Source organism: Paramisgurnus dabryanus, chromosome 11, assembly GCF_030506205.2.
Source record: "Paramisgurnus dabryanus chromosome 11, PD_genome_1.1, whole genome shotgun sequence".
Taxonomy (NCBI): Eukaryota; Metazoa; Chordata; class Actinopteri; order Cypriniformes; family Cobitidae; genus Paramisgurnus; species Paramisgurnus dabryanus.
Window position 1 is genome coordinate 15,656,673 of NC_133347.1, and position 26,123 is coordinate 15,682,795.

The window sequence follows — 26,123 nt, forward strand, 5'->3', positions numbered from 1 at the left end:
TAAATTAAATGTTTATTTCTTTTTTGATACATATTTAAGATGACTATATTTTTGTTTTATTTCATTGTGCAAAGCATGTAGTTTGATTTTGTGGGTTTTGTTTCTTTGCATGATTTCACCTTGATATTGATAGGTTGTCACGTTATTGAATCCCTCCAGTGGACATAGCATCTGAGCAACAGCCTCGCGCACACTGGAACAAACCATTCTAGTCTTCAAGTGTGTGTGTGTGAGAGAGAGAGAGAGAGAGAGAGAGAGAGAGAGAGAGAGAGAGAGAGAGAGAGAGAGAGAGAGAGAGAGAGAGAGAAAGATAGAAGGGAGAGGGGGAGGAGTGAGGGTATCACCGGGTTCGCTGTGAGCCATGTTGGATGTGAATGAGAGATGCTGCGCCCGTGCCGCTGCTAGCCGGAGCTCCAGCAAACACCGAGAGTAGATGCGAGCTTCCCGGGATCACCGAGCGACCCGGGAGCACGGCGGAAGGAGTCGGGCGGTGGTGGATGAGCTGGCTACTTGACCGGCGTTTGGAGAGAGAAAGATTTCAGTACAGAGAGACTGGGAAGGAGAGGGGGAGAACGGGGGAGAGAGAGAAAGGATTTCACTACACTAATGGCTGCACTGCTACCGGACTTGGGCTCGCTGTCGCCGCTGCTCTTACACCTTCTCCTCAGTTCTTTGTTCACCGTTATCCCGGTGTGTGCAGCAGGGCCGTGCTGCCGCTCCCACCCAGCCCCCGGAGACACGCAAAGCGTAAGCTCACCCGAAGGAACGCTAACGGGGGCTCTGGCTGGGGGCAACTGGAATATCCAGCATGTACGGACCCGGCTAATAAAATGTCTAGTGTGCGAGCAATGCTTACGGTACAGTGCAGTGCCACCTGCGTGTTCGTGGTGGCCGAATAACCGGACAGTATTTATACACACTGGACGCTGTCATCACCAGCCAGTTTGTAGTGACGGTGGCGGCGGGGAGAAGGGCGTTGTTTCTCCCGTTCTCGACTCTCCTGTTCAGTATGACAAAAAGAGGACTGTACAAAGGACTAGACGGCCACAAACACATCTACACATCACCACGGACAGGGTCGTTGCACGAAGCGTGCACCGGGTGCTGTGTTGCGCGGTGTTGGGCTCGCAGTTGGATACAAGTGGTACCGTGGAAAGGCCTGATCACTGCTCGCGTCACTCAAAGCAGGAGTTTACCGGTGCCACGAGACCATCCAGGTTGTTACTACAATACTATTCTCATTCTAATGTGGCTTGCAGTGTTTTGGACGCCAATAAATTAGACAAAGCGACATCGGACCGTCCCCTTTCACGCCCGCTGAATGTTATCGATCTCAGCAGAGAGGGCTTGAATAGGTCTTTTAAAACGGACTTTGGCAATACCCGGGGATGCTCGGATCCGTGCGCGCAGCTCCTCTCTCCAAAACAAGCAGGCGAAGCAAACAGCTGTCTCGAGTCACACCGGATCACGGAATTTGCTGCCGTGCGCACACCAAGATGGCACAGCAGTGACTGGCACCGGTTCAACATCTCTCTGAAGCGCACGAGCTATGCTGTTTGTGGAGAAAATCCAATCACTGTATTATCATACAACAGCTCACTATGTTTAATTACTAAGACGAGTAACACAAACGATCTGGAAAGCGTAAAGTGTAAAAGGTGTGACAGGATTTGTCCACAGATGTCCTCTTGGGCACCCACTGATGGATTAGGCGAAACGACAGGGGATTTAATGCAAAAGGCTGACTGGGAAGACATCTCTCCTGTTGCAACATCTTTGGATATCAGTGATGAGCACAACTCTGACTCATCTGCTGTGGAGAACAGGGGTCATATGGCATCACATATCTACCTCTTAGTTGAGCTCAACTTTACTGAAAGACCTCGTGACTCACACTCATACACGAGAGGTCTTGGACATACAGAGAGCGCGAGAAAAGATTCAGCACCACGCATGTGGACAGCTCCTAACACAAACTCCGTGAACTTTGCTGAAAGTTTTCACTTGTGGAATTGGAACAGTAACAACAACAACTGCGCAAAAAAGCCCAATAATAACAGCAACAGCGGTAGTTCTGATCACCAAAAAGAAAATAAAACCCACAATGTTTCTGCCAGTGAAGAGATCGACTTTACAAGAGAGGAAAACTCACCTTATCTTTGCTCTAGTGTCACGCGTGCAGACTGTGATGACGACAGCGACGACGAGAGTTTAAGCGCCGATGGGGGAGCCACGCGGAAGCAATTAAAATCGGGTAAACGGGTGTCATTACAAGCTGAGGGTGTTAGCCAGCGAAAGGAGTGCGGTAGGAGGCCGGAAGAGAGAGAAGGCGGGGTCAAAGGGGAGGAGAGTGGGAAGGGAGACAGACAGCGTGCACGGAGAGAAAGGGATGAAAGCGTAGAGTGGGTGATTGCAGAAGACACAAAGGAACAGTCAGTGGATAAAAGCACGAATTTGGTGGATAAAACAGATACAGTTCAAAGTAATGACACCTTGAAATTAGAAACTAAAGATGATAAGAACAAAAAGTGGCATAAATATGAGGGAATATGGACTGAAAGAGATGAGCTTAAACATAGTGAAGATGAGGCAGAAAATATACAAAACAAACAGTATAGAGAGAAAGAAAATGAGGGAAAGAGTGATGAATTGCAGAGACTAGAGAAACAGGAATTTGTTGAAGGGGAGGCAGGTGTCCCTCCTGTTGGGCGCTCCCGCAGAGCTGCTAATCGACATCCCCATTTTTCCCAGTATAACTATCAGGTTCAGGTTGCTGAGAACCAGCCTCCTGGTACATCAGTTATAGCTATAACAGCCGAGGACCCTGATGGTGGTGAGGCAGGCAGACTCGGTTACAGCATGGCCCCTTTAATGAACAGCAGATCCATGGACTACTTCCAAATTGACCCAATTACTGGCCTTCTCACCACCACACACATTCTGGATAGAGAACACATGGACCTGCACTATTTCAGGGTTACTGCCACAGACCATGGCTCACCGCGTCTTTCTGGAACGACTATGGTGACCATCACTGTGGCTGATCGTAACGATCACTCTCCTGTGTTTGAGCAAACAGAGTACCGTGAGACGATACGAGAGAATGTAGAAGAGGGATATCCCATTTTACAGTTACGCGCAACAGATCTTGACTCGCCGGCAAATGCAAACATTCGTTACAGATTTATTGGAGAAAGTGCACCTGTAGCACGTTCTGCTTTTGAGGTCGACCCACGATCGGGATTGATCACAACACGAGGCATTGTTGACAGAGAAGTAAATGAGCGTTACACATTGCTCGTAGAAGCAAGCGACCAGGGGAGAGAGCCGGGGCCACGGTCGGTTACTGTTAGCGTCCATATAACTGTGTTGGATGAGAATGACAATGTGCCCCAATTCAGTCAAAAGCGGTATGTGGTTGCTGTTAGAGAGGATGTTCGTCCCCATTCTGAAATACTTCGAGTTAGTGCTTCGGATCAGGATAAAGACGTGAATGCAGCTGTACATTACAACATCATTAGTGGAAACAGCAGAGGACAGTTTGCTATTGACAGTGTTACTGGAGAAATCCAGGTGGTGGCCCCACTAGACTTTGAGACCGAACGTGAATACACACTACGTCTGCGGGCTCAGGACAACGGGCGCCCACCACTGTCCAACAACACTGGAATTGTAAGCATCCAGGTCACAGATGTCAATGATAATCCACCAATCTTTGTGTCCACACCTTTTCAGGCTACAGTGCTGGAGAGCGCTCCCATTGGTCACTCTATTCTCCACATACAAGCTATTGACACAGATAATGGTGACAACGCACGACTGGAATATCGTTTAACGGGAACTGGCACAGATACACCGTTTGTTATTAATGGCGCCACTGGCTGGGTCACTGTGAGCTCAGAGCTTGACCGTGAATCAGTAGAGCACTATTTCTTTGGTGTAGAGGCACGGGATTATGGTGCCCCGCCCCTTTCCGCCACAGCTAGTGTTACCATCACAGTAATGGATGTTAATGACAACAGGCCAGAATTTCTACAAAAAGAGTATTACGTCAGACTAAACGAAGATGCAGCCGTTGGCACAAGCGTGGTCAGTGTAACTGCAGTTGACCGAGATGTAAATAGCGCGGTCACATATCAAATCACCGGTGGAAACACACGTAATCGTTTTGCCATTAGCACAGCCAGTGGAGCTGGCCTTGTGTCTCTATCCCTGCCTTTGGACTACAAACAAGAGCGTCGCTATGTGCTAACAGTCACTGCATCCGACAGAACACTCCACGACACCTGTCAAGTGCACGTTAACGTCACAGATGCCAACACACACCGTCCTGTGTTTCAGAGCGCTCATTACTCAGTAAGCATAAATGAGGATCGCCCTCCTGGTAGCACTGTGGTGGTTATAAGTGCAACAGATGAAGATGTTGGAGAAAATGCACGCATCACTTATTACTTAGAGGACAACATTCCACAGTTTCGTATAGATCCAGGAACTGGAGCGATCACACTACAAGCTGAGCTGGACTATGAGGACCAGATGACCTACACGCTTGCCATCACAGCTCGTGACAACGGAATTCCACAAAAGTCTGACACCACATATGTAGAGGTCAATGTTAATGATGTGAATGACAACGCACCTCAGTTCCTAAGCCCCAGGTATCAGGGTGGAGTCAGTGAAGATGCCCCGCCCTTCACTAGCGTACTACAGATCTCCGCTACAGACCGCGATGCTCATGCCAATGGTCGTGTCCAGTACACCTTCCAGAATGGAGAGGACGGGGATGGTGATTTTACCATCGAACCGACATCTGGAATAGTCCGGACGGTCAGGAGACTTGACCGCGAAAGTGTCCCGTTCTACGAGCTGACAGCATTTGCTGTGGATCGTGGTGTTCCACCTCAAAGGACACCTGTACACATTCAAGTCAGTGTTATGGATGTGAATGACAATGCCCCAGTGTTCCCTGCTGATGACTTTGATGTTCTAGTAAAAGAAAATAGTGCTGTTGGTTCTGTAGTAGCACAGATCACAGCGACGGATCCAGACGAGGGCCCACATGCTCAGATTATGTATCAGATTGTAGAGGGCAATATTCCAGAAATCTTCCAGATGGACATTTTTTCAGGAGAGCTTACATCTTTAATTGACCTCGACTATGAGACACGGAATGAGTATGTCATCGTCGTCCAGGCCACATCAGCGCCGCTAGTAAGCCGGGCCACAGTGCGGATCCGACTCGTTGACCAGAACGATAATGGGCCCCAAATGCAGGACTTTCAAATCATCTTCAACAACTTTGTATCCAATCGGTCCAACACCTTCCCAAGTGGCGTTATTGGCAGGGTTCCGGCCCATGACCCAGATGTTTCAGACCGTCTCTACTACACTATTGACAGAGGAAACGAGCTGCATCTGTTGCTGCTGAACCACACCAGTGGAGAGATCCGGCTCAGCCGAAAACTGGATAATAACCGACCGCTGGTGGCCCCCATGCTTGTCACCGTTACTGGTAAGAACCAGATTTTTGAGAAAGAGGAAGTGGGGGAGAGAAAAATGTGAGGGTGGATGGAAAAAAGGAGGAAATGGGAAAATGAGGCAAGGGCTATTAAGACATAAGGATGAAATCAAATCATTTCAAATTAGTTTGGCTACTTCTTTTCTGCCATGTAAATGGCTCAGTGCTCTATTATGAAATTTAGCTGAAGGCTGTGTGTCTGTGTTAAAGGGTTAAAGATAAAAAGGAACGAATCACAAGATATCCTTAGAGAAAGCTGACTCTTGATTGACTGGCAAGCCTTTTTTCTCTAAAACGTTTAGGGATCGATGTGAATTACCTTATACTGGAATGATTTCTTACTGGTATTAGCCAGTAACAATACCCTTTAATGGTATTTCGGTGGTAACATGAGATAGAATTAGGGCTAAAAGGAGGCGCTGCACTGTTACAATAGTTGGTTTTGTGGATGGTGTTTGCTGGAAAGCTTATATAATTGTGGTTTTTGAAAGGATATAAAAGGTGATTTGTTATTTACAGATGACTAAAATGATAAATTTAACATGATGACTGTGGGTTTGTGGCTGTTATGTGTGTTACTTATTATAGTCTACGCTGGTTAAAAAAATACATAATTTAAGGTCAACTGGATTTATGATGAGTATTTATGATGTTTAGTGTGTGTATACGCTTTACCTGTGGATATGTTCTCATAATTATCTGGCATTTTTGGTCTAATATATCTTTACTAATATAGTTAAACAAGCTTAAGTGTATGAGTAAGGCATTGAGGTTAGTGTTAGACAGCTCAGTTTCCCTCTGGTAAAATTCACTCTTTCACTCTTCTTTACTCGTCTTTCACTCCACCCCCCATTCCTTTTTGTTTGCGCTCTGTTTCTCCTTTTATCTTGCTTTTTCTCTCATACACTTTAAATGAATAAAGATAGTGTATGTGTGTGTGTTTATGTATCTAAATAGGCGGAGCTGCTTTCCGCTCTGTTGTAAGATTTTATCTTTTTGTTGTTTTGATGTCCTAAGGGAGATAGAGGGTTAATATGAAGAAATTTCCCATTAAATAATCCCTTTTTATTCTAATTGACCCAGAGGAGCAGCAGTTATAGTTTCTTAATGAGCACAGATTTCATTATTTTGAAAAGAGAAATGACAAAGTTTGACGTTTAACATTGTTTTTTTTTTTTGTTATTCTCCAAGAAAAGCAAATGTGTATGTGCGATTTGTTGTGCTTATTTCATAAAAGCCCATTATGGTGTGATTTAATGTACATTATAGTGAGGCCAAAGCAACATTGAGAGGTAGGCCTAATGCATCATTAAATAAATGTGCTTCATCCGTGTTTGTACACATCTGTAAAGTATGTAGTTTAATAGAGGATTACAGGCAGACCTCTTATCTTGCATGCTCTCTCTCTCTCTCTCTCTCTCTCTCTCACTCTCCCTGTTCTACTTTACTTGTAGTGATATAGGACATCCTAAGGGGAAGCCTTGCTTTGGAAACAAACAGAGCATAGATATTTGTTCATGGCATCCACATAGTTTATGTCTGTATCTGGGTTTGTTTGAGCATATTACGTGACAATTTGTGTGTTGGTGTGTGTTAGTCAGTGAGTTTATGGGAGTGTGCTAATATCAGTAGTTAAGTGCAGTCGGTTTATTTCTGCTTCATGGCTGATGGGGGTAGAATAAGTTTCCAGGTGAATAATTTGAACTATGAAGGGCATATACACCTAAGCATTTCACCAGGACCCGTGAGACATGGGGCCTTTTACTCATGTAATCTGCATGCAAAATTTTTGAGCTGTTATTTTTAAGCGGAATTTTAGAATTCTGCAAAGCTCAAAGAGTTTAGGGAATGAAATGAGGTAAAGTAGATTGAGGAAAGAGATGGATACAAAACATTTAGAAGAATAGAGACTCGTGATTGAGAGAGGAAATAATCGTATTCGGGTTTTAGAGAGAAGTCTTGCCTGTAAATGGTTGAAGTGGAAATTATTTTAGATGAAAGAAATGGAAAATTGCACTCATTGAAACTCTTAATAAGCTTTGGAGAGGATTATTTTGTGTGTGCATATATGTGTGTGCGTGTGCCTAAATTTAATAAACCTGCCAAACAATTGGAATGTCCTCATTTGTACACAACGGACTATAAAGAATGCCCTTGAAGTTGTTTATTTTTTATGTACAGTGGATTAGATTATTGGCATATTTTTTTCGCTCGACATCTGCATAAAGTTAAACTTTTGTTAACGTTACGCCCCATTCAGACAGCTAACGACAAGCAGTAACAGAGCGACGCGATCTCATTCATTTCAATGGAAACCTGGCGACTACCGGCGACACGAGCGAAAGTGACCGTTGGCGACCGTATGGGCTTGTCCAGCGACGCGAGAAAGTTAAGAAAAGTTTAACTTTGTGCAAATGTAGAGCGACTTTCGGGAGCGACTACCAATGAGAACAAAGCAGTGGAGTTCACGTCATCCTTCTCTCGTCAGTTACTGCCGTGGATGGTAATCATTTGTTTATGACAAGAAGATTTAGAAACGCCTCATTGAAAGAGACAAGCGTCTGAACGAGGGGTGTCTGAACGAGGGGTGAGTGGGGTGTCAGAGACGAGCGACACACAACGATAATGTCGCTGGCTGTCTGAACGAGGGGTTACGCCGCATTCAGACAGCCAGCGATGTTATCGCTGCTCATCGCCTGCCGCTGGTGGTTGATGTCGCTTGTGGGCGTTCCCACTTCTGGTTGCGTAGTAGTGTGACGTTACCCCATGTTGTAAACAACAAATCAGTGCTCCACTTACTTCACTCCCATTGGTAGTCGCTCGTGAAACTCGCTGCTAATTTGCATAAAGTTAAACTTTTCTCAACTTTTGTCGCGCGACTCCGTCGCTAATCGCGCCTACATTCTGTCGCCAACGGTCACGTTAGCTCGTGTCGCCGGAAGTCGCCCAGTTTCCATTGAAATGAATGAGATCGCGTCGCTCTGCTACTGCTTGTCATTGGCTGTCTGAATGGGGTGTTAGGGTGAAGATGTGCTCTTGTAAGATACTTCTCAATTTTTTTCATGTTCAGGTGAAAAAAAAGAAATAGTTGAGACTCCACTATATGTGTGGCAGCAGAGAAAAGAAGAAGATGTGACATATTAGGTTCTGCCCACGTTAAGCCATTTAATCATTCATGTCATTGTGTATTTTGCACTGAAAGCACTGTGTCCATTCCGTTCAGTACGGATTCATGTACTGCCCTAGTATAAAAGTCTGTAGGTATAGCTAAAAGAAGTTATTGTGTAGCATATGAACAATAGCATTTAATTTACCTCACAGCCTAGAATATTTTTTTTATTTCCTGTCCTTTATTGTAATAAATACTTAGAAATAAAATACGGTGCAAAAATTGGACCCCTGCTACACCACAAAAACAACCACAGCCTGGAATCTGATGAGAAGCTGAAGTGCAAAATGATTTCATTAAAAACACTGATGGAAGTGAGAGACTGTAAGTTTTAAATGCTAATATCTTCTATCTAAAAATGCTGGGTTGTTTTCAACCTACACTGTAAAAAAAGTCTGTAGGAATTACAGTATTACTGGGTAACTTACTGTAGATTTTACATTTATATTATTTACTGGCAACAGTTTGTTCAAAGGTAAATGAACATAAAATATTTATCTTCTACAGTAAGTTACTGGAAACCAGCTGCATAATTACAGCAATTTTTTTTACAGTGTAGTTGTAGTTTAACTGATGCTGGGTTGTTTCAACCCAAAATGCTGGGTTGTTTTAACCCATTGTTGGGTGAAATATAAAAATTTTATTTAACCCGAGTTTATTTAACCCGACGGAAAAAGTTGAAAACAACCCTGCATTTTTTAGAGTGTATGAGTATTTTGTGAAGTTGTGAAGCATTTTCATACTAAGCCAGAAAACATACATTTCAAATTCATGAAAGCTTCTCACAAGAGTATCTTAATACAGATGCAGTTGTAATGCTGGTCCAGCCTGATTAATGCACATTAATGCTTGTATTTGTTGGTCTGTCTGGTGAAGCACTTTCTGTTAAAGCTATTAGCCTAATACAGACACCGCCATCCAAAACACAACAGAAGCTGCGATTAGCTGCTCTTGTGTTTTCAACATGGCTTTGTCTCTTACAGATTTCACAGTAACAGGTATTAAAAAAATAATTAGGAAAAACATTTGTAATTTTACACTCTGTGGGATACTGGATGTGTTAATTTAATCAGTATGACTAATAATAGTATTTTCCTGCTGTAAGCTACATTTATCATTGTAAAAAATGACTTATTTAGTTTAGTTTTGTTGCAGTACTGTTGCTGGGTTGGAGCAATTGAGAATTTTCTGCAATTGCTACAGTGTTGTTCGGACAATGCTTTAGTTCACACCTAGGCTATATATGCTCATGCACTTCTAAACAATGTCAGCTTTAGCATATAATTTTTTAAAATTCACAATCACAAAAGCAGCAAATAATATATCAACAAATGCTTTTCTGCTCGCTAGGCATTTCCATTGGGCTTTTTAATGGCTGTGTTGTGTTAAAGAGGGAGAGTGTTTTCGGGAGGTCAGTAGGGAGGGAGTCACTGCTTTATAATCCTATAATCAAACCAGCTGCCACCTCAAACCCCTCCCCCACTTCTGCTTTACCTCCCACTCCTCCTCTCCATCAGTCTTTTCTTCATCTCGGTCTTACGCGCAAACAAACACTCTCCCGGGTCTCTTGTCTGTTAGATATTGCCTTCATCTTTCTGTCGTCAATGTAAACACTCCATGTTTCTGCTTCTCTGCCTCTACCCTTTCTTTTTTTTCTCTCCCTATTGCTTTCTCTCTTTCTCTCACTCTGGGTGGCATTTCATCAAAGGAGGATATAATCTCTTTAGACACTGAGACATCCAGTGACATTAAAAAATTCACATTGTAGGCACCGAATGACAAATACGACACTAAACGTGCATCTACCCTGCATGGCGAGTGTATGGGGGAGGGCACTGTAATTTTGTCCCAGGGAGGATCCAACCTACAATTTTGTTCTGGGAAGGGTTCACCAATCTTTATAATTTTAACCTGAGTTGTGCAAATTAAACTGACCGCTCTGATTATAGTACAACTTTAGTTATACAGTAGCAACTATAATTTTACGCTCAGCATGAAAACAAACATATTTGGATCTCAACAATCGATGCAAACAGTCGTTGTGTATGGTATGGTGAGCAAATGAGGATTGTTGGTTCTGTAAGGACTTTAGTTGAGGTTCAGGTTTTAAGTTAAAAGGCGTTGTTGTGAAGAAATCATGTTTCTGTTTGTGTATGAGAGAGAGGTAGGGGGATGGAAGAGGAATATAATGAATAAAAAGCTTATCAGCACCAAAGGTTGGACTTTTAAAGGACTGACATTTTGATCTAACATCTCTCTTTCACCGCACCTCCCCACTTCCATTTATCCTCAATGCTTTTATTTCTTTCCATCTCTCCTCTTTACCAGCAACCAGCTATCTTGACCCATACTCCAAATTCATCCATTCATCTCTCTCTCTCTCTCTCTCTCTCTCTCTCTCTCTCTCTCTCTCTCTCTTTCTCTCTCTCTCTCTCTCTCTCTCTCTTTCTGCTGAATCATTTCCTTTTACTCAATTTAAAATCACTGCTGAAACTTAATGCAGAATGCCATTTATTGGCAAAGCATTTTAAATGTATTCACAGGATGTTTGAAAGAAAATTGAAAACTACTGTGAAACAGTCAATAGTGTTGTATATATATTCTGAAACGCTTTGGCATTGTTTTTGTTACTGGTACTGAGACATCAAACTCCCATTACTAACAACACTATCACATGCTTCAATGATAATGGTGTATTGGTGGTTATTTTGGGTGTATGTGTCAAAGTCTAAATTTAATATTTGAAACAGTGGGTGTTTTACTATAAACCAATAATTTTGTAGATCAGTTGGTAGAGCAGTGTGTTGGTACCACAAAGGTGGTGGGTTTGAAGTTACTTATAAATCACTTGAAAAATGTAAACCCACAGAATGATTGTATAGAATAGAATAAATTGAGGTATATTGGTGAATCACACAAAACCTGCAACATATTCAGGTCATATTTAACAAACATTGCAAACATTTAGTATGTGACAGTATTTTGTTATTATAATAAAAAAAAACCTGGGTTTCAACCCATTGATGGGTAAAATATGAACAAACTCAGTCATTGGGTTTAAATCACTTATTCTGGACTGTTTTAATACAAAAGCTGGGCCAAATGGGGAAATTTTCTAGGTTTATTCTAGGTAACAATATGGTTTGTGCATTTTTTTACCAAGCCATGCTCCGAAACAACTAAGCATTTCTTAGAGTGTAACAATTAAGCATATTCTTTATTTCTATTACTGTAATTATGAAATCCATTATAGTCATTGTAATGCAACAAAACAATTTAGGTAACATTTTACTTAAAAGGGTGTTTATAAGACTGACATGACACCTTCATAATCATGACATGACACATGCAATAAACATGAAGGAGATTTTATGCACATTTTTGACAACTGTCATTAAAGACAAACTCTAAAAGCCAATGTTGACATTTGAAATCAATTGAAAGTGTCATTCGTTCAATTATGTCACCTTTAATGCAAAGATGACATTGTTTGAGATGTCTTTGTTATGACAACTTGACATAAACCAATACATCATAACTTGTCATGACAACTTGACATTACCAAGACAACATAACTGACCACTTTTTACCAGCGATAAAAATTGAATTTGTAATAAAAATGTCATTAAGTGTTAATGCGCTGTCATATAGTTTTATAACAGCGTCATGAATATTTTTCTTGACCTCAACTACAGTGGTACAAATATAATTTCTCATTGAAATGTCATTTAGTGTTAATACTCTGTCAAATAGTTTAATAAAAGCGTCATGAATATTTGCCAGTTCATAATGTTTTTTTTAGGTTTCCTCCAGGTGTTTAAGATATAAAATCAATCATCCAATAATAATAATAATAAAATTTGATAAAATTATATTTAACTGCATTTGGAGACCGATTCACCTAAAATTAAATGAAAACAGTACAACTATGGGTTAAGCCATGCAGTCTGGGTCCATATCGCTGGAAAACAGTTAATTACATAAAATTAAATTAATTAAATGTTTTGTTGTTTTTTTCTTCTATGTCCGAATATTCAGAATTATCTTTTGACATGTCTGTTGCATTTTGTTATGGTATTTAGAATTATTTAACATAGTATTAACACATTTTAATGACAAGTTCAATTTGTACCAATGTAGTTGAGGTCAAGAAAAATATTCATGAGTATTACCCCTTAATGACATTTTAATGGCAGTTTAATGTAATGTTAACCCATAAAGCTAGGTAGTTTCTTAAGTTTAATAATTATTCTGCTATATCATGTTTATGAAAGATTTATGATGTTATGATGTATTGGTTTATGTCAAGTTGTCATAACAAAGACATCTCAAACAATGTCATCTTTGCATTAAATTAAACAAATGACACTTAATGACAGTTGTCATAAATGTGCATAAAATCTCCTTTATGTTCATGACACGTGTCATGTCATGATTATAAAGGTGTCATGTCAGTCTTATACACACCCCTTCAAGTAAAGTGTTACCAAAATGTATTAAAATTAGGTAATTTTGTATTTATAATCATTTAGATTAAATGAAAAATGTAACAATGCAACATTTTTTATAACAATGTGAAATGTGGCTAGATCATCTTTTTGCAAGGATCACCAGTACACTTTGTGCGTAGATAAATATCTCTAACTCTTTTTTGAGCATGATACCTCTTTATCTTGTCTGATTTCTCTCTTTTCCTATTAAAAGTTCAGGATGGACAGCAGAACTAGAACCTTTTGTGTACAGTATGTGTGAGGTTGTGTGCATGTGTGTATATGAGAATAAGATCTGTGTGCCGTCAGTGACCACGCATGATTCACCATGCTGCTAATTTCACAGTCAGTGAGCTGAGGATGACATCACGGATAGTACTGACACAAACCTGACTTGTTGAGATGGACCTCTGAGGAAAGCTACAACATAAGACTGAGATCAGATAAAAAGCTGCAGTAGAATATAACAAAAGGATTGTTGTCAGAATCCATTTAGAGTCTAATAAACAAATGCTCATTTACAAGAAAACATGTCAGACACACTTAGAGGGTTTTGCATCTGAGCTCTTCATTTGTTTCATTGCACATATGTTATTTACATTGTTAGCAAGTTGCAAATCATGCCTCACTGATGATGAGACATAACTGCACTTTCATGAGCTCATTAAGATCAGAGCATTAATTTTCAAGCCACGTATCTCTTTTTAATTTATCACTTTCTCTCTTTATGTGTTTCGTTTTTAGATGGCATTCACAGCATCAGCGCTCAGTGTGTGTTGCGGGTTCTCATTATCACAGAGGAGATGCTTAGCAGCAGTGTAACCGTGCGACTGCAAAACATGTCCCAGGAGCACTTCCTGTCCCCGCTACTCACTCACTTCCTGGAAGGGGTCTCAGCGGTGCTGTCAGTGTCTCCTGATGATGTGTTTGTGTTTAATGTGCAGCCGGATGCAGATGCAGGGCGGGTGCTCAACGTGAGTTTCTCTGCAGCGCTGCCTGGAGGTCAGTTCTTCCCATCGGAGGCTTTGGAGGAGCAACTTTACCTCAACAGACCCAGACTTAATGCTCTTGCACATATGGAGGTAAAACACACACACATAATGTACAATGTAGGCTATATTTGGAAAAATTAAATCACCTGGGGTTGTAAATTAACTACATGTACTGCCAGCCAGGTTTAAAATGAGATTTTTTGTGAATACATCACGTTCTTCAGGTTCACACAGATTCATGATATTACCAAAATTATGGTTAACTAACACACACAAAAAACACATCTTTTCTTACACTGTCTTTTGTGTTCTGGCAGGTTCTCCCATTCGATGATAACGTGTGCTTGCGCGAACCATGCCAGAACTATATGAAGTGCATCAGCGTTCTCCGCTTCAACAGCTCCGCCCCCTTTATTGCCTCTCCATCCACACTGTTCCGGCCCATCCATCCAATCACAGGCCTGCGCTGCCGATGCCCGGCAGGATTTACCGGAGATTATTGTGAAATTGAGATTAACCTGTGTTACTCGAACCCTTGCATGAATGGAGGAGTATGCACTCGCAGAGAGGGAGGGTACACGTGCATCTGCAGAGAGGACTATACAGGTGAGTGTGTGTATGGAGTACACAAACTGCAAACTCATTCCTCAGTAAGAAATGCTCCCTAGACTATAAGTTTGCCTAAAAAAAACGATCAACAGCAGCTTGTTTTTACTTTATGGAACTGAAATTACTTATTTTATGGCACTGAAGTGAGCGGGTTGATAAAGATATCTAAAATAATGATGCAGCAGTCTTTGAGAAACATTGTACTGAAAGCCCCAACAAGAAATCAGTATAAACATACCTACCTGTATCAAGAATTCTGTTTCGTCCAAAAATACATCTTAGTTCTGAAAGTATAGCGGTTTTGCCTTAAGGGTATCCTAGTTATTTTCTACAAGGTGCGTAAGATGAATCTCTCGAATATCTGTCAAGCATTTAATGTCAGGAGACTTGCCAATCCAACAACTAGTTCTTCCTACAAGTGCCAGACCCAAAATTGCAAACATGTAGAAGACTCCGGGAAACTGTGTAACAGCCAGCCGGATTGGAGCTTGGCAGTTTGCGAACGCTGTTTTTCACACTTGTTTGTGAAATATACATCAGATGGTCAGTGAACAGGCTGTGAGCCGTCTGTGGGTGTGCCATCTGATGTTTCTACTAGATGGTGGTGACTGGTGATAACACTTTATAATGCTTACCAATCCCAGTAGCTGTGTGGTAAACCAAATTTAAACTCGTAACAAGCAGTTTGAAACTAAATGAGCTACTTTTAGAAAACAAAGCTGCCATGTGATAGAGAGAGAGAGTTCGGAAGGATGAAAGCAGAGGCAGATGCAGGATCCCCGAGGGTCGAACTGTATTTGGGGGTTGGGCAGAGAGAGTGGATGGTTAGAGAAGGTGGTTTAGCCCAAGAGGAGAAGAATGGCTTTGATGAATTAAACATGATGTGAATGAAGGGGAAGAGAATACATCATCAAATATTCTAAAGGGATGGAGGGATACAGGAGAGGGAAGGAAAGAAAGCAGATAAAATGAATGAAGTGCTCCTAATAGAAAGTCAGGAAGTTCAGAAGTTTTTTTTTTAAAAGGGAAAGAACGCAAGACATAGATACATAAGGACAATCTATCTAGACTACAAAGAGACAGTTTAAAGATATGTGCAGAGATATGGAAAGGGGTTTTAAAGGAAACAGCACTGTTTTCAATATTTTACTATGTTCTTAAAGGCGCTCTAAGCGAATAATGTGCGACGTCACTTCCTGTTGATGTTTGAAGTGTTTTCAAACAGACAGAGCGTAGCTAACTCCTCCCCCTCCCCCTCCCTTCCGTGCTTTCATGAACGCGCCCAACCCCCACCCCCAAATCCTTCTTGTTGTTTATTGGCTGGAATACTTTGTTTTGTTTTGTGCTGGCTAGGTTTGGCCATTTGTTGATATTGCCGTTTGTGAAGCCTGGGCTGTCTACAGAGATCGCGTTTTTTTACAGTTTGATCAGCGGACAGGCAGCAAGCAGATAGTGAGGAGATGTTTCCGGTATGTAACAAAAAATGTTTTATGGTCTAAAACGCTTCAATTCGCTTAGAGCACCTTTAACTCAACTTAGAAGAATTCATATATACCTATATTTTTCAATGCGTGCACTTAATCTTTCTACAGCGGGTGGTGAATCTGTTAGCATTTAGCCTAGCCCCATTCATTCCTTGAGGTCCAAAGGGATGAATTTAGAAGCCACCAAACACTTCCATGTTTTCCCTATTTAAAGAAAATTTTAGTTACATGAGTAGTTATATGAGTAAGTATGGTGGCACAAAATAAAACGTGGCAATTTTTTAAGTAGATAAAATGAGAACTATATTGTATGGTGGAAGAGCACTTATTTTGCAGCACTTCCACCTCGGCGCACAGTAACATCATCTACTCCCCCTTCGCTCAAACTTTCATAAATATTACTTGCCCGAGGTCAATATTACTGCGCCCGAGGTCGACCCTGTTTGGATCCTAGGAATGAATGGTGCTAGGCTAAATGCTAACACATTCATGACGCCCTGTACAAAGATTAAGTGCACACATTGATAAAAGATAGGTATGTATTAATTCGTCTAAGTTGAGGTAAGAACATACATAGTACACTATTGAAAGCTTTAAAAGCATTCTAATGCAGTTTTAAATCTAAGAGGAATCAGTAGAGATTCGTTTAGGTGTGATTTGTGTAAAAGCATTTGTGTATTTAAAAGCTCACCTATCAAAACCATGTTTGAATGCTCTTTTTGTACTTTAGGTAAATATCTCTGTTTGTAATCACTTGTATTTTTTGTGGTTGTGGAGTTGTTGTTTTTTATAAGATTAAGAGTCTACAGAGAACAAAAACATGTTATCTTTTTCTACATATTGATCGTATGCATTTGTTCCATCATGTAAAACAATTGTTGGTGGTCTCTGAGTAAGTGTGTGTATATGTGCATGGCAGTAATGGATCTGTGAACAGGCGCAGTCAGTGGGTGTGAAATGTTTTCTTAAAATTGCTTGTGTGTTCATGTCAGAGGGTCTATAAGGTTTCATACTGCTCTGTCTCTCTAGGGATAGTTCGACCAAAAATAGCAATGATGTCATCGTTATCCATGCCGTGTGGCTTTCTTTCTATTGTTGAACAGTAATGGAGACAGTAGGAATGGTGCTCTTCATAATGCTGTGTTCCATGCATGACTGTCAGGTCTCCATCCACTATCTGACGATAAAGAAGTGCAGCTTAGACATTGCTTCAATGTTATGGGGCTGAAAGTTATATGTTTGGAATGACATGAGAGTAAATGATGACAGATGTTTCATTTTTGGGTGTCCCTTTAAGTTAAGTGTGCCTGTGTGTCTATCAAAGCTACAGTATAGGTCATAGTCACACAAGCGTGTCAGAATCTTCTTAACTGATCGCTTTGCCCACATCAAACTACACTCTTAAATTAAAGGGGCTATAAAGGGTTCTTCAGAGCCATTTTTGATTCCCAAATGATTTGTATAAGAAAAATTTCTTACCATTGTATAGTCTGCAGAACAAAGGTTCTTTGAAGGTTAAACGTTTTTCATGGAATCATAGAAACCTTTTAAAAGCTTTATTTTTAAAAGTCTTGATTGAATTAAGCTTAACTCTTTCAAAATCTTTCAAGCAGTGATTTCAACCCAATTAAACCAATAAAATATCTCTCCTCTCTTTAGCCTGAGGCTGCTGCTGGTGTCTCTTTAGAATCTGTCTACAGATGATTTATGATTTTTTTTGTGTTAAGTTTAATTTTGGGTAATATATTGGCAATATACATGGTTAGATAGGTATATTTTTCCGCACTGGCAGCTTGTTTTATTTGGCTTTTGAATATTGATTTGGACTGGTGCTGTCCGTGAACCATGTGCTCCCCAGGTGATATCTTTGTAAGCTATAATGAATATGCAAATGCTTTAATTTAATGTTAAATATGCAAATAATTCCAAGTCTACATAGCCAATAAAAGAAAGGCAGTGCTTTGTTAAAATATATGCAAGAAAATTTGCTTTGAAGGTTTTGGTGTACAGGGAATGTGTGCGTGTGTGTTTGTGTGCGCGCGCGTTTGTGTGTGTCTGGACTGCACTTGTCCAATGGTAGTTTAAATATTGTTAGTTGTTTCCATGTAGTATATCTTAAGGCATTTTAAAGGTACATTTGTATGTCAGTTTTTTATAGCCTGGTCGAAGTTTGAAATGTTTTTGTAAAACTGCAGTTTCACACTCCCACTAAAGGGAGATGGTGTTGTCTACATGGGAGTCTGTGTCAGAGGTTTCCACATTAATGTGTTGTATTTAAGTGTTGCCAGAGGCTCACCAGCATAATGTTGGAACATCACAGTGCCTGAGTCTGGATCACATTTGGCTCAGTATCAAAAAGCCTAAGGGCAGGATATGCTGGTGTTTTAAAACCCAAACAAAAGTGGGTTTATGTATGAGTGTGTGTGTGTGCGTGTGTGTGTGTGTGTGTGTGTGTGTGTGTGTGTGTGTGTGTGTGTGTGTGTGCGTGTGTGGTACTGGTCCATTGAGGCACATCCGTGCTTATTTGTTTTCAGAGATCTCTTGTGTTAACATCTAAGCTACAGTAGACTCTTTCTGTTGATAAAATCATTTTATATTACAAGACTATTCTTTTCAAATATATTCAAATGTGTTATACCGTTTGATTAAGATATATGGTTGAGCTTCCACTTATTTTCTTTTTGACAGACCAAGCTCTATTATAACCAGTATTGCCTGTATTAATGCTAGTGCATATTTTTGCAGTCAATCTTCTACATTTCCTAAAAATCAAAAGTGAATTATTTCTGTATATCAACGTGTGCATTTGTTCATACTGTCTGCACTGTGTTAAACACTTTTTTTGTGTGTGCTTGTATGCGTTTTACTTAAAAAATGAATTGATTGTTATTCAAATTATTGAAAATTGCACGTTTGTGTGTTTTTAATGTCTTGCTTCCTCTATCTATGTCAGGCGAGCATTGTGAGTTTGACCGGCGTTCTGGTCGGTGTGGCGCAGGCGTCTGTCATAATGGCGGTACGTGCCGTGAGCTCTCTGGAGGTGGTTTCAGGTGCGATTGTCCTGCAGGAGGTTATGAGAAGCCCTACTGTTCTGTCACCACCAGATCCTTCCCACCAAAATCCTTCATCATGTTCAGAGGCCTTCGTCAGCGATTTCACCTTTCAGTCTCTCTCTCGTGAGTAAAACTCTGACATTGAATCAAATGTTGTAAATACTCAACTTTTATTATAAGCTAGATCATTTTTTTCTTCTTTGATGTGTTTCATACCGGCTCTGCTTTGTCATTCAGGTTCAGATCATTAAAAAAGCTCCTCAGCGCTCTTGTTCTCTTCTCTTTATCTTGTCTTGTTTTATCTGTATCTTCTCTGTTGTGAGTGCTCTATTGTTGTCATGTATTTTGATCGGTCAGGGGTTGGTTAGAAGCAGAGGTAATATAATGGATGTACTGTATGTTATATTCTCCAGAGTGACTGAAACGGAGATATTTTATTTATCAACATGGTCAAATATCAACACATCCAGAAAAGGGCACAACCTCTCATATCCCTAGATACTCAAATCATCAAGCCTCCTCCATTCGCTCTCTTTTAAAGCATCGCTGTCAATAATGCACTGAAAATTACTGACTCACAATGGCCTATAAAACTCTTTTAAACTAAAAGTCTCTGCTTGAGAGAGCATAAAACAGAGGAAACTTTTTAATGGCTCAGCTTTGTTCTTCAAACTAAAAGCAGTTGCGAGTAAAGTATAGGGGCATGTCATCTATTCACATAAGTGATTCTTACATTGAGTTTTTTTTCTTAAGTGCATGCTGTAACTAAAACATACTACATATAAATCTGAAATTCATATACATTCGTGACCCAGTCTGTGAAAACCCAGCTGAATTTTTGAACCGCCGCTCCACTTAAAAAAACAACAACTATCTGCTTCCGAGAGGGAACGCCTATAAACGTGTGCACGAGAGGGAGCATGCACGAACCTAGTTCTTGCTGTTGGCATGTTTACCGTGTCTGTGCAGTTCGTGACTTGTGCGAGGGCTAGCATCGCTAATTATAGCCAAGGCTTTGAACCGGTTCACGGAAGGAAAACGAAAACCAGAAACTTTTGATGTTTTGCAAGGAACAGAAACGAAACCAGAAACTTTCCAAAAATATATGTTCCGGAACAGAACCGTTTACTGAAAATAATGGTAGCCTACTCAAGCCCAAGTCTCTAATGCTGAAAAATAAGAGGTAAATATTGTAGGCTACCAAGTATCTCAAGATGTTTGTTTTAATACTAATTAGTGGTGTAATGGATTGCAGTTGATCCGTGATCCATTCCATACAGTTCACGACCCACAGTTCGGCTAGCATGCGGCGCGACTGTTTATGCTGCATCTTCTTCCCGAAGTGCCGTTTGGAATTCGTCCTCCGTCTATGTGTGTGCGTGTGTTTAAGTGCACTCAACAAATGTAGGAATTTCCGAATTACAGTTATGCCGCTTACATAATGTAACCTTTTTTAATGTTTGATGACAAAATAGAGACTAAAGGAAAATTATGTAGACTAATAATTTAAGTTAAATGTCCTGATCAGCCTACTTATTTATATGTCCCACAGCTGACATGGAACGTTATTAACTAGTTCGGGAACTTTATTTTTTTGTTCTAACCGGTTCAGGAACGTCAAGTTTAGGGTTGAACTGAAAACCGGAAACATTAAAATACTGTTTCTGTTCGGAACAAACCAATTGGGAAAAAATTCTGGTTCAAAGCCCTGATCATAGCTTACATCAACTTTTACTAGCAGTGATTTTAAATGGATTTCTTCAAATAGCACACCAAACTTTACCTGTCGAGTAGAAACTTCGTGTGGGAAGCCCAACCTGTGCTTTTAGCGCAAGCGAGCGTGTGAAATATTCTCCCAAAAACACTCTGGTCTTGTTTCTTTCTTTAGAGGCCTTTCTCTTCTTGTCATACAATTCATAGACGCTTTTTCTCTTGCGACCCTCAGACATTTTGAAAAAACATGCTGAGAACGTGAGCTTCAATGAATGGCTGAAACCTTAGACCACCACAAATATACACCTCAAAGTGCGCATGTGCAGAAAGCGAACCTAGGGATGAGCACGTACGACGGCCTTACATCAACATATCACCAGAATGATTGACAACTGGGATGACCAATAGTCTTGATGATCCACCCGGAAAAAGAAAATCTTCCGCTATACCTTAAACTAAATGTATGCCTTATATTGCTGTGATGATAAAATACCAAAATCTTTAATAGATTTCATGTTTACTGATTCCACAAAAACGTGTTGTTTTTTTACCAGAAACAGACTGTATTCTAATTCTGCTTTAGCAATCACTTTTTGCCAAGTGCACTTTTAAAACCACTGCCAGACATCATTTAACTGCAAATGGACGAGTAATGACTCATCGCAGACCTTTGATGAACTTTAAATGTATGTTTAAATGTTTCATAGGTTTGCCACATTGGAAACTAATGGTTTACTTTTCTACAATGGTCGGTTTAATGAGAAACATGACTTCCTCTCTCTGGAGATATTAGATGGACAAGTGGTTCTTAAATACTCTACAGGTACCGTAAAAACAGTTAGCATGACGAATGAACAAATGAATATGTGAATTTTTTCTTTTACAGTAATATCTTTAATATAACTTTTGCAACAGGTGAGTCATCTACTCAGGTGAGTCCATACCTTCCCAGTGGAGTGAGTGATGGCAACTGGCACACTGTTCACATCCATTACTATAATAAGGTGAGAATTTTGTGTGTTTTTACATAATGGCGTTGATGCATGGTTTGGATTATTTTCGTTTCTGCCTGGGATCACATAAAAACCTTTTACTTGCATTTTGTTTAAGTGTGCATTAACTGTTAGCCATTACTGTCTCACTGGAAATAAAGGGTCTTGCACTAAATTGCCAGAGGTGAACACTCAAACCTATACAGTATGCTCGATCAGCATTTTATTTTAAAACCACAGGCATTAATAGGTAATTGGTCATCCCAAGCAACAAACAGTTCACTTTCTGGGAAGGCTGCAAGGAATTTGTTCCCATCAGACACTAAAACATCAGTGAGGTCAGGTGTGGTGGCTTGTGTTGTTGTTCTGGCTCTGGCTTTCTGCAGTCAAATCAAGTTTTCGTTTAAACAAGATTGAATAAATCTCTTCTTTATTGACCTCCGTTTGTTCACAAGTTCATTAAGGAATCAGTGCCCTGTCCAAACTTTTGCCATTTTTGAATGATCTAGAATTTCCCTGCTGTAGAGGAAAGATTTGTTTTCTCTGGAATTAAGATGCTTATTCAACCTGTTAATAAAAAAGAGTATCCCCGAGTACATGATTGTGAAGATGTAATGTGAATATATTAAACTCTCTTTGCTCGCTTCTTTGTGTATCCAGCCAAAGCGCAGTGTGAGTGGTGAGGTTCAAGGTCCGTCTGATGAGAAGGTTGCAGTCTTGAGTGTCGACGACTGCGATTCGGCTGTTTCTTTGAGATTTGGAAGTCAGCTCGGGAACTACAGCTGTGCCGCTCAGGGGAGGCAGACCAGCAGCAAAAAGTGAGCATGCACACACATATTTAAATAGGAAACAGGGTTTGTTGTTTAATATCTCTCTCATTTGATCCATCTGTGTTTTTGCTACCACAGGTCTTTGGATCTGACAGGTCCGCTGTTTTTGGGTGGGGTTCCAAATATGCCGGAGAATTTTCCTTTCAGTACGAGAGAATTTATTGGCTGTATGAAAGACCTGCACATTGATAACAGCCCCGTGGACATGGCAGGATTCATTGCTAATAATGGCACATTACCAGGTGTTTGTGTTTACATTGTGTTAATATTAAAGCAAAATATCAACGCGATGCTATAAATATCACATACATACATACATCATTAAAGTTATTTTTTTGGTAAACTATTCCATTTAGTTATTTTTTTAATCCATTTATACATTTGGTTTTGCTTTTATTAGCATAAATCTGAGGTTTATGTTTTCATTCATTGCTGCTTATAACAGTTAAGTGTAGTTTTTATTGCAGCTAATACATATAATATAATATATTGATATACTGTTATATTCTTGGCCTATGGTTTTAAGGACTGTGTTGTCTGTTTTTTGTGACTTGCTGACAGCATTTAGAGTCTAATAAAACTGTGTTCTCATTAGGCTGCAGTGCCAAGCTGCCGTTCTGTAAATCAAACCCATGCCAAAATGGAGGCACATGTAGGGTTAGTTGGGAAACCTTCTCCTGTGACTGCCCTGTTGGATTTGGAGGAAAGGACTGTAGCCTCGGTGAGCGATTGTACATGAACAAATTTCAACACACATGGAAATTTTCCTCACATTAAATCACCAAAACCAGAACAAAATCACATTAACTCTTGACATTTTTATGACAGATGCAGTTTTCTGCAAGACAGCATCTGGCTAATCTTGCATATGCTGCAAGCGATGCAATGACTGATGACGTTTTTTTTTTGCAAATATTCAGGAGAAATAGAAAAATGTTCCTGTCATGGGTCAAAAAACTGAATTAAAATTATGCAAAATTCATTTTCATAGGTGGTAAGATATATTTATGGCTAAATATTAAAAAAAGATTTTCTAAATGTTTCCTCATTGGCAACTGTGGCCTAAAGCTAATTTTAGACTAAACACATATACTGTAAATGCCACCATTTCAGTCTTCTTCTGCTATAGCTTACAACATTATGACATTATCAACTGAAACTATAAATAAATGTTGATGATAATATTGCTGCAACGATTCCTCCGCAGTGATGTCCCACCCGCATCGTTTCCTTGGTAACAGCGCACTGTGGTGGGACCTAAAGAATGATTTCACCATCAGCACACCCTGGTACATGGGGCTTGTGTTTCGCACCAGATCGAAAGAAGGAGTTCTTCTGCAGGCTCAAGCTGGACAAAACACCAACTTAATATTTCAGGTATACACACATTGATTCTTTCTATACTGTATGCCTCTCATTAGTAATAAACCAGTCACTTAAGTGACTGATGTGGCTGTTTTATGTATGTGCTTGATTCCAGGTAGTGTCAGGTCAGCTGGTGTTTTTTGTGGCTCGAGGTTCGACTCGGCTGGTCAGGTTGAGGCTGGATCAGGTTCAGGTTTGTGATGGACGCTGGCATGATCTACAGCTGGAGCTTCGTGATGTAAGGAGCGGTCGAGAGACTCGATATGTTGCTACGGTCAGATTGGACTTTGGACTGTATCAGGTACACACACACGCACACAAAAAAAGGTTTGCTAACCCCCATTCTGTCCACTGCTATAATCCTGATTATAATCCATTATTTGAAATGTCATCATTTAATCTTATATGGATTAAACGATAGATCATACACGGATCACTGGTATATTGATATTGACTGTAAATATTTTTCACTGTTTACAAACAAACACAAACATTAAAGATTATCTACAAACCTACAGGATATAGGTCATTTAAACTAATTTACATCTCATTCTTTCCTCTGCTTTTCTCTTTCACAGGGAACAGTAATTGTTGGAAATGAGATTAATGGTGTAAAGGTTAAGCACTTGCACATAGGTGGAGTTTTCGGCTCAGGAGAGGTGCAGAATGGCATTCGTGGCTGTATTCAGGTGTGCCATTGTCACATATTTGCTAAAAACATGTTTTTCACCTTTACTTAAACTACTCATTTTAATCCCTGTGCTTACATGTATGAATTATTGGTAGCCATCAATACTTATGGAGTCAATAGTTTGATGAATAATTAATGACAACTTAGAGAACAGGGATTATAAAGTTACTTATACAACCAGAAAAGCATTTACACAGTTAATCACCACACATGGTTATAATTGTATAATCATTATTTTGATGGAAATTATTAGTATTATTGCATTATTGGATTACAAAATATTTGATCTGATCCTGAATATGTTTGTCTTAGTGTCTATTTTGTCGATGAGTTGAGTTGAATTGAAATGCATTTATTTGCCTGTGTACTCAGGGAGTGCGTCTGGGTGTACGTCCTGATTCCCCTGCATTGCCCCGCCCATCCAAAACAATCAAGGTGGAGGTTGGCTGTAATGTTGGCAACCCATGTAACACCTCTCCATGCCCCGCCCACAGCCATTGCACTGACGAATGGGATCGACACACTTGCGTTTGTGAGCCAGGTAGGATTTTGGCCCTGTGCCAAGTGGCACCCTAAACACTCCCAGTCTTCCAACAATTTTGCACTTTCATGATGTTACGTCGCTTTGACGGTCGGGAAGCATCAAGGGCGCAAATTGATCAAAAAGGGGGGTAGCCCATGAGCACTCTTTTGAAACCTAAAATGACAATGGGACACCCTACGGTCTTGTGGACTTATTGGACACGTGCATGCAGTGGCCATTGCAAGTTCATGAGACCGCAAGTCCACATGAAGTGCATCATTTAGGAACCAGCATTTATGTGCTTATGTTGACATCTTTGCATTTCTGCATTAAAGCAACAATATGTAGTTTCCATGTAAAAATGACTTACAGCTCCCCCATGTGGTTGAAAAGCGCAACAGTGCTTGGTATCAGACACTCTTCTGCAGGCAGGGGGAGGGGTGGGGTGGGGCTGTGTTTCCTACCCTCCACCGCCACTTTCAGAGTGTGCTTGTAGCAGCTAGGAGGCTGCTCAGGTTGCAGCAACAGTACAGTTTGTCCAGTTAAAAGTGGTTCTATCACTGAAATAATTTTAGAGACATTATTTAAAGGTAAAAAAACTACATAGTGTTGCTTTAACCTAATGATGCAGCGTTAGTTTCTGTACTAAGGGTTAACATGGTCAATATCACAATTATCATTTGTTTAATGATCT

At 40.3% G+C, this 26,123-nt stretch overlaps 1 protein-coding gene across 2 annotated transcripts in view; it reads left to right on the forward strand.

The window, feature by feature from the left end:
• The first annotated feature begins 425 nt into the window (after nucleotides 1-425).
• Nucleotides 426-26,123, forward strand: part of celsr3 (cadherin, EGF LAG seven-pass G-type receptor 3) — a 47,547-nt gene continuing 21,849 nt past the window's right edge. For both annotated transcript variants that reach the window (XM_065247091.2, XM_065247092.2), the window contains exons 1-13: nucleotides 426-5,512; nucleotides 13,922-14,259; nucleotides 14,487-14,775; nucleotides 19,216-19,438; nucleotides 21,736-21,851; nucleotides 21,944-22,032; nucleotides 22,681-22,838; nucleotides 22,929-23,092; nucleotides 23,446-23,571; nucleotides 24,058-24,227; nucleotides 24,331-24,516; nucleotides 24,794-24,904; nucleotides 25,279-25,447. In XM_065247091.2, the coding sequence (XP_065103163.1) occupies nucleotides 607-5,512; nucleotides 13,922-14,259; nucleotides 14,487-14,775; nucleotides 19,216-19,438; nucleotides 21,736-21,851; nucleotides 21,944-22,032; nucleotides 22,681-22,838; nucleotides 22,929-23,092; nucleotides 23,446-23,571; nucleotides 24,058-24,227; nucleotides 24,331-24,516; nucleotides 24,794-24,904; nucleotides 25,279-25,447 (7,045 nt within the window). In that variant the 5' untranslated portion in view covers nucleotides 426-606. The remainder of the gene's footprint in view (nucleotides 5,513-13,921; nucleotides 14,260-14,486; nucleotides 14,776-19,215; nucleotides 19,439-21,735; nucleotides 21,852-21,943; nucleotides 22,033-22,680; nucleotides 22,839-22,928; nucleotides 23,093-23,445; nucleotides 23,572-24,057; nucleotides 24,228-24,330; nucleotides 24,517-24,793; nucleotides 24,905-25,278; nucleotides 25,448-26,123) is intronic.